This window comes from Lagopus muta, chromosome 3 (genome assembly GCF_023343835.1).
Source record: "Lagopus muta isolate bLagMut1 chromosome 3, bLagMut1 primary, whole genome shotgun sequence".
Lineage (NCBI taxonomy): Eukaryota > Metazoa > Chordata > Aves > Galliformes > Phasianidae > Lagopus > Lagopus muta.
The window spans coordinates 48,132,127-48,147,081 of NC_064435.1; the positions used below are offsets into that span (position 1 = coordinate 48,132,127).

The following is a 14,955-nucleotide window of genomic DNA, read 5'->3' on the forward strand; positions in this document are numbered from 1 at the left end:
GGTATGAGACACAGATGGTGAAAGCTGAGTAAAGTATATAGATAGTGAGAAGCCTTGAAAATATGTTGCTGTAAGCTTCATGCGAGACACATTTAAGTATTTCTATCACAGAATATATATGGCTGAAACTCTGAGAAGTACTTGAAAAATGCAACAGTGGGCACTTCTGAATGTTGGTGGGAAGTGAATCTGACATGGAAACCTATAAAGGGAAATTTAAAAAATATTCCAGGATGGTTGAAAGGAATGAATGAAAACCAGAACTGCTGGCCTCATCACAAAAGCAGAATGCTCAGAAGGCAAAAGAATAACATCTCCCACTGACAAAGTGGAAGTCAGCATCACGCAAAAGCACGAGTCTGGCCACAGAGCAGGGGTGACATTGTGTTCTGAGTGCTGACTGAGCAACAGGCACAGGGTACCAACTCCCAGAAACAGTGTGGAAACATCCCATGAAAAACATGCATGGCAGAAGAAAGACAAGCTAGAGGAAGGCTTCTGTTCAATTGCGGGTGGGCAAGAAACTTTTCTTCTGGCCTCAAATCAGACTTCTTTTTTCCACACCCCACCCTGGTATGGATCAATGTGAACAAATGGCCAGACTTGATCTATCACATATTCCTAACAGAATCATTATGCTATATCCTGAAAAGGACAAGGGAGCTTCCTTGCTTGTGTTGGTTCTGGCTTTCACACAAAGTTCACATTCAGCTTTGCTGAGGACACTGCTGCTGTAAAACATATTACGTCAGTAGTAGCTGTGCAATAAATACCACCAACACGTGAGATCTACATGAATCATTATAACGGATTTGAGAAACTACTTGGTTTCGTCCCAGGTTTTCCCTCTGCCAGGACAAAACATTGGCACATAGTTTCATTGTTAATATGATTGACAGGGGACACTGGTTTACAAGCCTTTAAACCACCAGAACAAGCTAAATAATGTGGACAGCGTGCTCATCCAGTTCCCAGTAAGTGGAGTTATAATTATATCGTAATTTCATAGAAAGTGTCCCTGGTGACACGTTTGAAACAAAGTCCAGACACCTGGATCCATTTGTCCTGGTTCTGGATGCCCCATGACTGACTTTCTGCCAGTTAGTTAACATCTTTTTAACATTCATGTGAAGTGCAAACAACCTCCTCAAGGTCCAGGAAAGGGGGAAAAAAAAAAAAAAAAAAGAAAAAAGAAAAAAAAAGGATTTGTTTTTTTTTAGAATTCATTAATAAAATATCAGAAGTTGCCAAGAAATGAAAAAGTGCACATACCGTCCTGTGAAAATAGGCACTGAATAGTCTATGGCTTCATTCTCTTTGTCCTCAGATACCAAATGCTGTCTTGCTCTCTTTGCTTTGGGGCTCATTTTATAGGACTGATCTTCGATCATTAGATTGGAATCTTTCAGTCTGAAATAAAAATGATACTGTTAAAATCAGGAAAAAAGCTGTTAAGAAACATTCCAACATAATATTAAATTAATTCATTTTTGTTATCATTTGAAAAGCAAGAAAATATTGTCTTTAAAAATGAAGTTACTAAGCAGAAAACAAAATGCACTTTTTACAAGCAGATCATTACAGATATAACACTGATGCCCCTTGATATTAAATCTAAATATAGAGAATTAACAACATACCTGGTGGCAATGCACATTTCATTGCTTGGTTTGGGACTGGTGAGTTCATATACGCAGTTTTAGTTGCTAAGAACACCAAGTAATTCTGAAGATCATATCTGAACTGATGACTTCTACTTTCCTAAAAGGCACAGCTCTCAATTCGAGTCTGGTCTCCAACAAAAATATTGTTGGTAGACAAATATATCCAAAGTAACGATGCTTTTAGGATTCCCCAGAGAAATTATAGGGCAGAATATAGGGCTCAGAAAGTGGAATTTCCTTCAGTGGTGCTCTCTCATACCACCCCAGTGCAATGAAAGCAGAGAGATAAGTGAAGTAATGCCATTTCACGTAGCACAGGTAGATGGGGAATGAATGGGTGGGAAGAATGAAAAGCAAAGCAAAAGAGACTTCTGCTCCCCACCATCAGGGGGGGACTACTGAGTAGTGAGAAGCATATTTGAGGCAGTCCTATTTGGTTAAAAATTGTATTAACTGCACTCCAAATACCTTCCTCCTCTCCAAATGCAACACAGAATCCTTCACCGTCAGATTTATGCATTAGAGCAACAGTATCCTCATAAGCTGCCAGCCTTTTATACATCTCTGAATTGCCTATTCATCTCTATCTCAGCATCACTATGGAAATCACATGCAACTTTCGAACTGGAGGTTTGTTTGCATGGCACAAACTTACTGATGCACACAGACAAGAGCAGAATTAAGGCATGCCATCTCTCGGCAAGGCTCCTCAGCCCAGAGCCAGACCATGCTTACAGGAGGATAACGACCAAAACTCATACACACTGAGAAGACAACACATGCATAATGTAAGACTGAAGATACATAAAAAGACTGAAGATAAATTAAAAAAAAACTTTCCATCCTGGGTTTGGCAGTGATGTGGTACAACCTGACAGCCAACCAGAAATGCATGGAGACAACTCTGTCAAATAAATGGTGAGAGAAAGCAAAAGTAATGTTTAATCAGTTTTCGTAAATGAACTGTGATCTGTAAGGAACATCTGTCCTTTACTTAGCAGCTGACTTTTATTTTTGTCCTAATTTAAAACGGGGTAAACCTGGAATTGTGACTCAGCCACCAGATAGCCTCAGGGCTGTAGGCTGAACCCATTAGTAGGCCACTTAACTCCTTGCTTTGTTTCTAGATCACATAAGGTTGGTGTCTTTTGGTCTTCAGTTTAAAAGTCAAGAACTTTCTGTTTTCATAAAAGCAGACAAAATGTGGTGAAAATGTCATAGAATATCCCAAGTTGGAGGGGACCCATAAGTCCAACCCATCAAGTCCAACACTGTGTTTTGAGTACTGTTAAATCTAAACCCACTTGTTCCCAAAGCAGGATTTGGCTATCACATCAGTTTAATTTTCAGTTTGGGTCCAGATTCTGCACCTATATAGGGAATGAATGGGTGGCATACATAGCAAGTCCTATCACCCTCTGCCAGGCCTTTGTTGATGTTTTCTTTACGCATTGTTCTTTCACTTGTTACTCTCCAAAATTATTCAAAAAGGAGAAAATTCCTCTAGACTGTTCTTTCTTTTTCTCTTTTTAAATCAAACACTGCAAGAGGCTGAATCTGAATACCTCACCTTCATAATTTATGCCTTCTAGAGCTGGCATTAATGAAAACATCCTCTAAGCCCTTCAGATTGATGTCAGACATCTTCACCACAGACTGAAAAAGTGGTATAAAATTAGGTCTTCTGCAGAGTTATGAGGAATAGGATAAAAATACTACACATACACAGATTCCCACTCACTGCAGTTTTCTAAGCTATGTGTCTATGTGATCAAGGCACCTTTTGCTGTAGCCACCTGATTACTTTGGCTGTTGCAGTGAAAACACACCTAGTGTGTATGTGATGAGAATCAGGAAAACACCTTCCTAGACAACTTCCCCACTCTTCTTCAGTTCAAAGGGGCAGCTGCAGTGGGAGTCTGTGCTGTTTCTAAGAGCAAGGGCTGCCCATTGGTACTATGCTGGGGCTCAGAACACTTTGCTATCAAAGCCACAGGTGACATCTGTGAACTGAACAGATACATGTAGGATCTCCAGTCATTTACTGGACTCAGGCTTTCTGACACAAAAGCAAACAATTTACTGCAGTCATCTGCTCTTCCAAAAACACAACCTGGACTAAGCAATATCCCCCTGAGAAGCATTATACTGATTAATGACAAGGATGCTTTTAGACCAATTCTCTAGCAATAGTCTAAAGCTGATTTTTCTAAAAAGTTTATATAGAGAAATAGATCCCTAGAAAAATCTTTCTGATTTCAAGCAGGAAGACAAGTAAGAAGCTGCATCACTACTACAGAAATAGGTTTACAGCTGATTTATATCAGGCAAAGAGCACTTTCTTTTGAACCTGTTTGAAGTTAATGACACTATAATGTACTTTGTGCTTAATTGTTGAAGAATTCCAGGGGAAATAAGAAATGTTCCTTGTTCATTTTCTACATATCTTTCACTACAGTATACACTCTTACATGCCTATACTTGACTCCTTCTCAAGACAAGAGCCCCAGTCCCTTAGCTTCTCTAGGCAGAGAGTATCCTCCTTCTACCCCCCCCCCCCCCCCCCCCCCCCCCCCAGTCAATCTCTAGTCCTTTCCTAGTTTCAGACTGTACATTTTGGGGCAGGATAATAGGAACTGCACCCAGTATTTCAGATACAAGAATACCTTGGATTAACACACTGACAGAGCATGCTTCCTACTTTGTTCTCATTTGTTTCCACAGCTGTTCCTAATCTTCTAATTGCCTTGTATCCACACCATAGCACCCAGCTGGTGCTTTCAGGAGTACCCAGAGCAACTCCAAAACCTTTTTCAGAATTGGAGTGCAAAAGCTGAGATGAATAAATTTGAAGTGAAAGAAAACATTTCTCCTTTCCAAACCCTCCTATCACTAGCATCTATTCAGGGTGAGCTATGTGGATAAGAGCAGAAATTATTACTCAGATGGATTCTGCATGTGAAAACAAATTGGTCATTACTGCTACCATGAGGTGTATTCCCATGTTTTTCTTTTTTGTTATTACTGTTTCTTCCTGTGCAATACAAAACCAAACCCTGCCCACCATTATTAACCATTATTTAGGTAGCCTAAGGGGGGACTCTGCTTTCTTGAATTGGTTTCTAAAATCTTGGCCTTTATTTTAAAGTGTTCCAACCTTTTACCTGATATGTGGAACAGAATCTCCCCAGAGGAGAAGGAGCAGGATATCATAGCTCTCTGATTTCACAGGGAGGAACAGTACCATGACCTTTTAACAGCTTTCTGCCTCACTTGATCTACCCAGCTAGCACACATGTACTTTTTCCAGGTCAGATGCAATCTGTGGTACTTTATCAAGGTTGGTGACCCAAGTCCTCCTTTCTTGATGGTTTCAGCGTGTTAAAATATCAACACCAGCATTTTCTCAGTTTCACAGTAGAGTCACTGAATGTATGAAATGAGGAGCTGGATGGTTATAAATGCTAAAGCACAGGTATCATCCTGTAGAGATATTAAAAAACTGGTAGCCACTATTAGCATTCCATATAGCCCAACAGAGCAATGTTACTCTGCAGAGCCTATGAGACTCCCCAGAAGAGGTTGCGTTCTGATGCCATATTCTCATATGTATTCTCATTTATATCTTCTTCAATATATAAACAGACTTCAGTATGTTGGCACTGCCCTTGTCCCTGTGCCTGAAGAGACAGGTTTCCCATCCTGCACAAAGAAAGCCTGGACCTGATAGATGTATCCTAGTAGTGGGCCACAACACCCTACTTCGCAGTTATTCTTCCACAGCATGAAAGGCATCTGTAAGCTCATCAGCACCACTAGAAAATTATCTTGTCCTTAGGATGCTTTTCTAATGACTCTGACTTTATTCTGCCAGCAGGCAGAGATGCTGTTGGTGCATACCATAGCTGTACCATAGGAGCTCCACTAGCCAAGAGGCATTTCTCAGGCCCATCTGCTACAGCTACTTATTTTCTAGCATGTAATGTTTGAACTGATTCGCTATGAAGAGGAGAGAGTGGATTGACAAACCACGAGAATATATATATATATAGGCATTTCACAAGAAAGCTCTTTCAATCCAGCTTCTAAAGATAAGATGAGAAGCACACTATGATGACTATGCTCATTTGAAGTTGCTGATGGATTTGTCAAGGGACCAAGCAATACTGCTGGCAATAATCATGCTGTTCCCTAACAGGGATTCCACAACAAATGCTTTAAAGGGGAATTGTTTCCATGTAGCAGGTTACATTAAAATGATTTCCATGCTCCGCTGTGGTGTTTGGAAGCCTTCTCCTTAACCCTCACCTATAATAAACTGAAGGACAAGCAGTGCCAGCAGGGAGGTCAAGTTCACAGTCTTCTCATGTTTCTTAAAATATTTACTCAGCCCTCTGCTGCTCCTGGTTACGTTATTGCTCAGAACAGCATTACTATCTGGCACTCTAATTAATTGCAAGTCAGTAAGATGCCTCTCCTCTCCTTGCTTCGTTCACCTGAATTATGTCCCTGTCTTCTTTGCTATTTCTCCTTAACTACAAATCAATACAAACACCTGAGCCACACCATTAACTTACATTTTCTCTCCAAGCAAGCCCATTTGGGGTCAGAAAGCAACTCTATGACACAACTGTCTTCACTTGATGCTGCCAGCCACAAAAAGGACATACATAAAAGCAACAAAAGTTTGAGCAAAGGCAAAATATTGAACTTACTAAATAAATAAAGAAGTGACAGAAAAGAAAAATAATCAGAGCCTCACAGCCCTGCAGAGGCAAGAAGAGCAGCGCAGGGCAGGGGTGGCTCCAAGCTGGTGGAGAGGGCGAGATGTGACATGGCAACCTTTGCTTGATGAAACTCAGTTTGTTTTACAGCATTTTATAGCTTTGGCAAATGGTAACCAGCAGAGTTATAAACATCCCTCCGCACTTGTTCTTAGTTTTGCTAGCTTTCATTTTTCTCCTCTTGCTTCTCCAAGCTGTCACTGTTTGAAAAAACTTGAAATGCAATGAACAGACAGCCTATCATTTTGAAGGAGCTGTAGTTCCTTTAAGTTGTCAGTGCTCTGGGCACTTTCCACTTAGAGAACTGGGATCAGGTCAAAATCTTGTATGTTACTCAGCCCTGCGTCCTTCACCACTGCTTTCCCATGATAAATTCTCCACACAGCATCAACTGTGCATCAGCCTCACCTCTTTATGGACACTCCTTTCTGTGAGTGGTTATAGAAATGGATGAGACTCACATTTTGCAGGAACAGTAAAACTTAACAGAAACAACTTTCAGTAAAAATAAGAGGTGGCCTGAATTTAAGCTCAGTATTTGAATGGTCTGTTTTCCTCATGGGCTTAGAAAGGTTTATTCACAGAACTATACATCAACAAAACCACTACACATAAATCTAAATGTTAAATGACAGCCAAGAATCAACAATTATTTGAACAGTTTTATCTGGATTTGGATTTGTGTGTATTCAGGCTTCCAGTAGCCACCAAGGGCTCTAGTTTGGATGCAGCACCTTGATTCAGAGCACTTTATCATTTTGAAAATTGAAAGTGTTTGAAGACTTCTTGAACACTTTTTCTTCCACAACCCCTCCCCCCAGCCCCGCCATTGTTATACTATTCCTTTTATAAGGATGAAATCAAATAGTGATGTGCTCAGATTATTTTAGTAACACTTCTTGTCTCCAAACTATCCCTTGAAGTGTTTTGAGCTTTCAGGGAAAGACAGCGTGAACTTGGGAAGAATTACTTTAAATCAGCACCACTTGTACATCTTGAAAATTGCACCAAAATGTCCACCAAGAAGTTGCTAGAGAAGCCAAATAAATACCAAAATTGAAGCCACATTAACCATAAAGTTACCTTAAATATTATCATTCAGAAACATATTTTCCCATGTATTAAGTTTTGTGCAAGAGCAGTTTAAGTTTCTAACTCTAACATCCGAAGTTATTGCCTCCCACAGCAGCACTGAGTTTCCCATACCTCTGGTACAAAGACAGTATCACAGAGAGGCATTACAGCTGAGACATTCTCATCTCTGATTGGCAGGACAGTACATGAGATCTGTTGGCAACTCTTATGCTACAGAGCAGCTTACAAAAGTAGCACCTAATATACTGTTTCAAAACAAAAGCTATTATGTCAGACAAAGCACCTAGGAAACCTAGAAACATTCCAAGCTCTCTTAGTATAGTTTCAGTATATCAAACAATTAGAGCTCTTCTTGGCAAGGAGATTCGCATTACAGAGTAAGTATCTAAAATCCTCAATCACTGAATCAATGAGACTTGGCAGATTTTGTTTTTACGATCATTTTCTGTAACTTCAGGTAATGTTTCCATGTATTGGAATACTAAAAGTTTTCTATGAAAATAGCAAAGCTTTGGGCTAGGGATAGCAGCAACAAGTAGGCACAGCTGCATCACTGCAGGGCAGGAACAACTTGAGATACTTTCCCCTACCTGATTCTCTAGGAACAAAAACCTCAGTCCCACCATCTCCAGTCTGCATCCCTTTATCAGCAGATTATAAATGAGTCTTCCTTGCTACTCCACAGAGTAGTTAATTATTTATACAAGTGAAATTGTTTCAACAGGAAAGACTGGATGTTGTCCAGCCCAAGACTGCCAAGTCATTCATCTGGGCTCTAACTGCCTGAGGTTCAATTTCCTGAACAAACTCTGGCAAATGGAATCTTGACCCTGAACTTCCTGAAAGACAAGTGAAGGCTGTAATCACGAGGCATTATTTACTGTGGTACAGGTAGTCTTTCCCTCAGCACTTTTGGTCAGAATTCGTATTTATCCAAAGTCCTTGGAGAATATTCTGTTTTCAAAATTCAAGTTTCTGGTGAACAACTCTCAATTGGTTCTGCTAATAATGCTCTAAATTTTATATTAATATAATGGAGAGCAGATGTTTTCTCTATAATTTGTTGATTGCTTTCTTTATTGCTAACAGCTGCTCTAATCTTACTTTAATGCTTCCCCAACTTCTGAGATATATACATATAACACGAGGCCATGCTATCTAAAATATTATGCTAAAGTAATTGCTTGAGCATTATTTATGGTCTTAATTAAACTAAAATAACAGCAGCTAAGCATAGCTATTCTAATGCAAAATAAACAGTTGTGTAGTACTCTTTGAAAGTAGTATCTCTCAACTAATTTTCACTGTGAAAATTTCAATTTCTTGACTCACTCAGCACAAAAATAAAAATACTGTGCTAAGGCAGAAGTGTTTAATGATATATGAACACGTCAGCTCAACTCATGCAAACAGCCCCAAGTTCTTCTAGTGCTCCATCATGGCCAAATAAGATCCAGCCTCAATCCAGAAGTTCTCTCAGCACTGAATATTAGCTTCAGCAGTCTTAATACGGCAGAACAATTTTGGGAACTCATGCCCACCCAGCTTAGAGAATGCATACGGAGCTCATATTTGTCATCATTCAGCCATAACAGCGCTGTTTTCATGCCAGATATCACACAAGTTAGTCCAGCAAACTAGATGACCACAGTGGCTTCCCAGCCTCAAAGAGAAAAGAAAACACTAAGTCTGGAAGATATATTTAAACCACATCACAGAGCTTATTCGTATTGAAGAGCTTGAGAGTTTTGCTTTACCAATGGGATATGGTAACACATTTTTGTTCTAAAATACTGTTTCAAAGACAGATTTACTTTTAGGCTTACCCAAGACGGTAGGTCTCTGACCCCAGGCGGTAGGCTGCAGCCAGCTTGTTGATTGATTCAGATCCATGACTATAGGCAGCAGAGCTCTTGCTGAGGGCTTCAGAGTCAAGACTGTAGGCAGCAGATCTCTTACTTTGCACAGCAGTGTGATCATAGGCTGTAGATCCATAGCTGTAGGCTGCTGACTCAAGGTTGTGGGCTGAAGAGCCATGGCTATATGCTGCTGAAGACTCGAGGCTGAAGTCTGCTGCAGAAGCATGGCGGTAGGCTGCAGATCCCCTGGCATAAGCTGCAGATCCTTGAGCATAGACAGCAGATTTGCTCTTTGTTTCCTTTTGGTACTGGCTTACAGTTGACTGCAGTGCTTTATGGCGATACGCACGGTCATAATGGTCATGGTGTCTTTGATAGAATGGTAAAGACATCATGAGTGCCTTCTAATTTTGTTTTCCCTGTGATTTTCTGAATGTAAACCTAGCAGGACTGTCTGAAAAAGATCAAAAGTAAAGAGTAATGTCAAAAAAACTTCTGAGACAGCATACAAATAGTACAGAACTTAAACTAACAAGACCTTCAATCTTTAAACATATAATAAATTTATGGTTATCGTTTTTGATGCTTCTTAACAAGAGTCCATTTTTAAGCCTCAAGAAGGTCACGTCATTCAACACAAGCAGAAAACCCTGTATTATGGTATCTGTTCACTTGTAATAGTCTCCCTGTCCTTACTGCAAACTACTGCACTCCTATATGTTTAACTTCTCCAGTCATTACTGCTCATGAAATTTTATGTGTTCAACTTCTTCAGAAGTACCTTAAATATTTTTGTTAAATTAATCTCTTCTTCTTAATTTAACAAATGATTTAAAATGGTATGAGGTTGCAGGAAAACTATTCAATACATTATAAGATGAGACAAAAATATGCAAACATTTCATTCATTTTTGTAATACAATTTTAAAATCCAATTTAATTTAAAATTTAAGATTTTAATAATCAATTAGAAACAGTAAGATTGAGTACATCACTCTTTTTCCATAAACGTGCATTATGACCTTTAGATGTCCCTTCCAACTCCAAAGATTCTATTGCAGAGATTCATTTAAAGGGGCTTATCACACTTTTACAGTTGATACAGGTGGTACCCTCACCTAAGTTTTACTTTGCACAATCACTAATAGTTTTCCTTGCCATTTCTCATAGGAGAAAATTTGATCAGGTGAAAGGTAGTTCCCTTCTGAAAATGGGATGAGGGTTGAATACAGTGAAGATGTCCCTTTTGTTTTGTTTTGTTTTTTTTCAGCTGGCAGTCCAGTCTTCTTTTGTTTTGCTTTTACTATTAAGACAGATGTTTTCTTCCCTGGCAAGAAAAGTTGCCTCTATCAACGCACCCTGATAACCTTTCTTTTTCTTATCATTGGTCATTATGCTTACAAGATGGCTAGGATTATCCCTATTATGAAAAGGAGTAGGCTACAGTGGGAAAATGTTGAGAAAAAATTGAAAACAAAAATGGAAAGAAATATCACTATTGCTTTTTATACAAATCAAAACAATAGGGAATGTGTTCTACTTCTGGTTTTGTACACACTGATGAAACTTTATTTCATGTTTTGATATAAAATACACTTACAGAGCTGAAATATAATCTTAACTCCATAAAAATCAATGTTTTTTAATGAATCTTATATTTTCAATATTGCAGACTGCCTTTATCTTCAGTATTTGTTTTGACAGTAGGACAAGACAAGAAATAGCAAACTAACCTCTTTGGCAATGGCTCAGGTACTCCATCAAACTAAGGCAAATTATGAAAAAAGACAGTTTTAACTTATTTCTATTTCAGCTCTCACTCAAAGTCTAGGAACTGCTCTTTGCCTAACAGATCCAGTCACTCATTTGCAGAAAGTCAACAATAGAGTCAATCAGAAGTCTCTGAGTGTGTAAAAGAAATTGATGATAACTTGGAGCATAGAGGAATAGTTACTTTAATCAGATTAGTTTATCCATTTACTTAATTTCTACCTGAGGAAGGGAGAGGAATGAGAAAGAGCATTAGCCTATTGCTTTCTATGGTAAAAACTGAGTTCCTTGCTTACTCCTTCATTTGTCCTCTTGGCTGGTTGTTTGTTTGTTTTCTCATGCAAGTCTAATGAACTTTTATTCTTTTTAGTATCCTTACTCCTAATTCCAATCAATTTTTTTTATTGCTATTTATTTCACTTTGTTGGTACATAGTTTCTCTTAAGTTCCCCAGTTTCATAAGATTTCTTCTTCATTTTTCTTCACCGCTTTCTCTGCCAGGTTTGCAGAAGAAGGTTAGGGTTTGCAAACCACTGCAATTTTTATTTGGCAAAATTAAGGTGTGCAGATGAGTCTTGTTTTGCACACTGAAAGGAAAAGAGCATGAGAGCATCTCTTTTTTTCCCCCCTTTTGTTGAGCACTGCACTTGCAACCCTTCACCTTCTCCAGTTTTATTTTTAGCTTTGTTTAGTTTCTTCATGGTTACAGAAGCCACAAAGCTAACACCCATTCAGTCCTGTTGCTCAGGGATTTCCCCAGCTTTCCAGGATGCAAAGTAGGGAATGTGATCCAAAAGTATAAAACACTTCATGTATTGTCGAATAGGGACATTAGAAGATGCATTTCAATTTACTTCTTATCCGAGTGAGGAAAAAAAAAAAAAAAAGCTTAACAACTTCAAGTCATCATATTTAGAATGAATAAAGGCCATTTTTTTCTTCTAAACATTAAACCTGTGGGCCTCACTATTCTCAGAAGTAAGAGAAGTATATGGTAAGAGTAAGAACCAAGTAAGACAAGCTGAACAAGAAGTGAGCTTTCCTGGCTTTAATTAAAGGACAACTCCTACTGATGCAATGTAAGAATTTCCTTTTATAAGTGTTTCATCATCCTACCAGTTATGTTTTGTATTTCTCTGGAATATCAAACATTACTCACAGGTAAAGATCAGTTAATGACATCAGTTTGACAAGATATAGTAAAGCTACATTTGTGGGGATGACAAGAAGCTTTGAACCTTGTGAGAATTTTGCTCCTATTACCAGCACTGGCTGGTAATCTGATTGACTCCCATGTCTTTAAATTTTATAAAATCCATCCCACCTGTACCTACATTAACCAGCCCTTTTTACTATGAGGGAAGCACTCCTTCTCAAGAAGCTGTGTAGGAATTTGTAACTGCAGAGCCAGGCCTAAAAATATAGAAGACATAGTTAGATAAATATGCTGATTTTGGAGCTATATGTTAGCAGCTGTTGAACTGAATTTTCAGAATGACATCTGAGCAGACAGGCAGTACTTGTTTGTAGGCTGTAAATACACATCAAGAGAAGTGAATTACTGGCAGTGCCTGTTGCACAATTTACTATCTGTAATTCTTTAAAGATCTGCTTATCAGTAAGTGAAAACAATGAAATAGGAAAAAAGAACAGAAACATACAAGCTTAAAAAAATATATATAAGACTCCCTTCAGCTCAGTCAATGGTGTTTAATCTCCTTTGCAAATCACAAGACATTCTCTGCAGCTAGAAAATATTTAGATTACACATTCTCTAATCCCAGAAGAAGTAACACGACAGATTCCTGCTATATCTCAGTAGTCCATGCTTCATTTGAGGGTACTATAAGAATATGCTGGGATAGCCAATTTGGTAAGTGAATCCTTGCGCTACTTCACTTTGTTCCACAGCTGAGCCTTCAGATTTCGTCAGTACCAATCCACTACTTCCTCAAATAACTGTTGATTTGAGGAGACTAAAAGACAGCTACTATCAACTCGGCATTATGGATTCAAATCAAAAATAGTTGAACACATAAAGCCTTATGCTGTAAAGAAACACTTACCGGGGTCGAGATGAACAGCAAATGGATTAGCTCTGAAACAGATGAACAACAGGAGCATATAGCAATGATGAATGCAGCAAAAGCAGACGTAGACAGGACCTGGGTAAGGACTGGACTTGAACGTCCAGAACAAAAATAATGCCTGTAGTCAGTGGAATGTCAGAGCCCCAGGACAGACCTTTTATGGCCAGGAGGGTGATAAATATAGCAGCAAAGAGGGAGAGACACAGAGACAGATACTGATACCCTGTGCTATCTCTGTGCAAACACATGATGACAGCAGTGTCAGATTGAGAGTTCTCCCCTTTAAATATTCGCCATAAAACCAGTGTAAAACCATCATAGCAATTCAAAGTTATCTTTAGGATTTTTCCATTGTTAAATCAGGCTTAGGAAACCAAGAAGTGCATCATGTCATGAGCCAGAAACCAGGAAACAGTCTCTACACTGACCTTTGCCAAAGCAAGAGAATATGAATGTTTTGTAAGTTCTTCCCAAATTTTTAATGCCGTGCCACAGTGCATGTAATGTAGATATTTCAACTTCATGACAGATAACCCCATTGTAGTAGTTAGCAGCAAAACTCTATAAGGCCATATGATAAATTACAATTCAATGAAAAGAAAAAAATGTAGTTTCTTTGGTTTGTTGGCTGTTACATTTTATCACTTTATTTAAATAAAATACTCAGTCAAAAACATGACCTCATGGGGCATATAAATTGATACAACTAATACCTCTCTAACGCTCAACTTTGTTTCGGAATTAAACAGTTATCGCTAAGGATAAATAAGTGTCTTTGTCTTCAGGTTGGATATTAAGAAAAATCTCTTCTCAGTAAGAGAATTCTCACTAATGCATTGAAATAGACTGCTCAGGGAGGTGGGGGAGTCACCATCCCTGAAGGTGGTCAAGGTGGTTTTCTCTGTTCTCATTGTAATAGAATTAGTATAGATAAGAGGTGGGATGTGCAAATCTAGAAGTTTTCAGTGTTTTTCCCAGGTATTATAGGGCTACAAAGTGTAATTTTTCAGAATCTGTCCTGCGCAGAGTCTGTTTAATCTATGAAATCAAATTTGAGTATGGCAGTAAAATCTTTTGAGTTCTCTAATTACATTCACACTTAAATTTACACACTCTTACCTGCTTACAAAAATGAGATTAATATCCACAGCTAATTTTAAGTCACTTACCTCCCAATGGAATATCAAAGCAAACCAGTTGGAGCTCCCTAAGTCTCAGAATCCCTGTAATAATAGTGTGTCTATGTAAATTTAGTCACAATGGTCCTAGGAGAGACACCTCAGAAGTTTTAGTTCAGATTTCTACTAATTAGAATACATAGTGCCAAGGATCTATTTATTTTTCTGAATGGTTAGGCTGAAGGAAGAGTTCAGAACTTGACACAGAAAATAGCTTTTAGGCAGTCTGGTTAAATTTTAAGGGCTCCAGCATCTTGTAGCTGTGGGTATTTACCTGAATTTTGTAACATCTAAGTTCATCACTTTCAACAGAGTAGAGTTGTGAACAAAACTAGCAAAGCAGTTTTTCAGAAGGCAGAGTTTTGGAGTATGCATATTGTCTTCTGGGATTCATTTTCAGACTGTTGCCCCCAAAAGACATTTCTCTCCAGAAAAAGAAAAAAATCCCTTCCAGAAGATGCATTGTTCTCCTTTATAGAATTGTTAAGGTTGGAAAAGACTTCTGAGATCATCCA

The 14,955-nt window shown here is 38.6% G+C and overlaps 1 protein-coding gene across 5 annotated transcripts in view; it reads right to left on the minus strand.

Moving 5' to 3' along the window:
* MYOM1 (myomesin 1) overlaps positions 1-13,394 on the minus strand; it is a 76,894-nt gene extending 63,500 nt beyond the window's left edge. For all 5 annotated transcript variants that reach the window (XM_048939750.1, XM_048939749.1, XM_048939747.1 and 2 more), the window contains exons 1-3: positions 13,239-13,394; positions 9,370-9,856; positions 1,273-1,410 (exon numbers count right to left, since the gene is read on the minus strand). In XM_048939750.1, coding sequence (XP_048795707.1) covers positions 1,273-1,410; positions 9,370-9,797 — 566 coding nt within the window. In that variant the 5' untranslated portion in view covers positions 9,798-9,856; positions 13,239-13,394. The remainder of the gene's footprint in view (positions 1-1,272; positions 1,411-9,369; positions 9,857-13,238) is intronic.
* Positions 13,395-14,955: the final 1,561 nt, after the last annotated feature.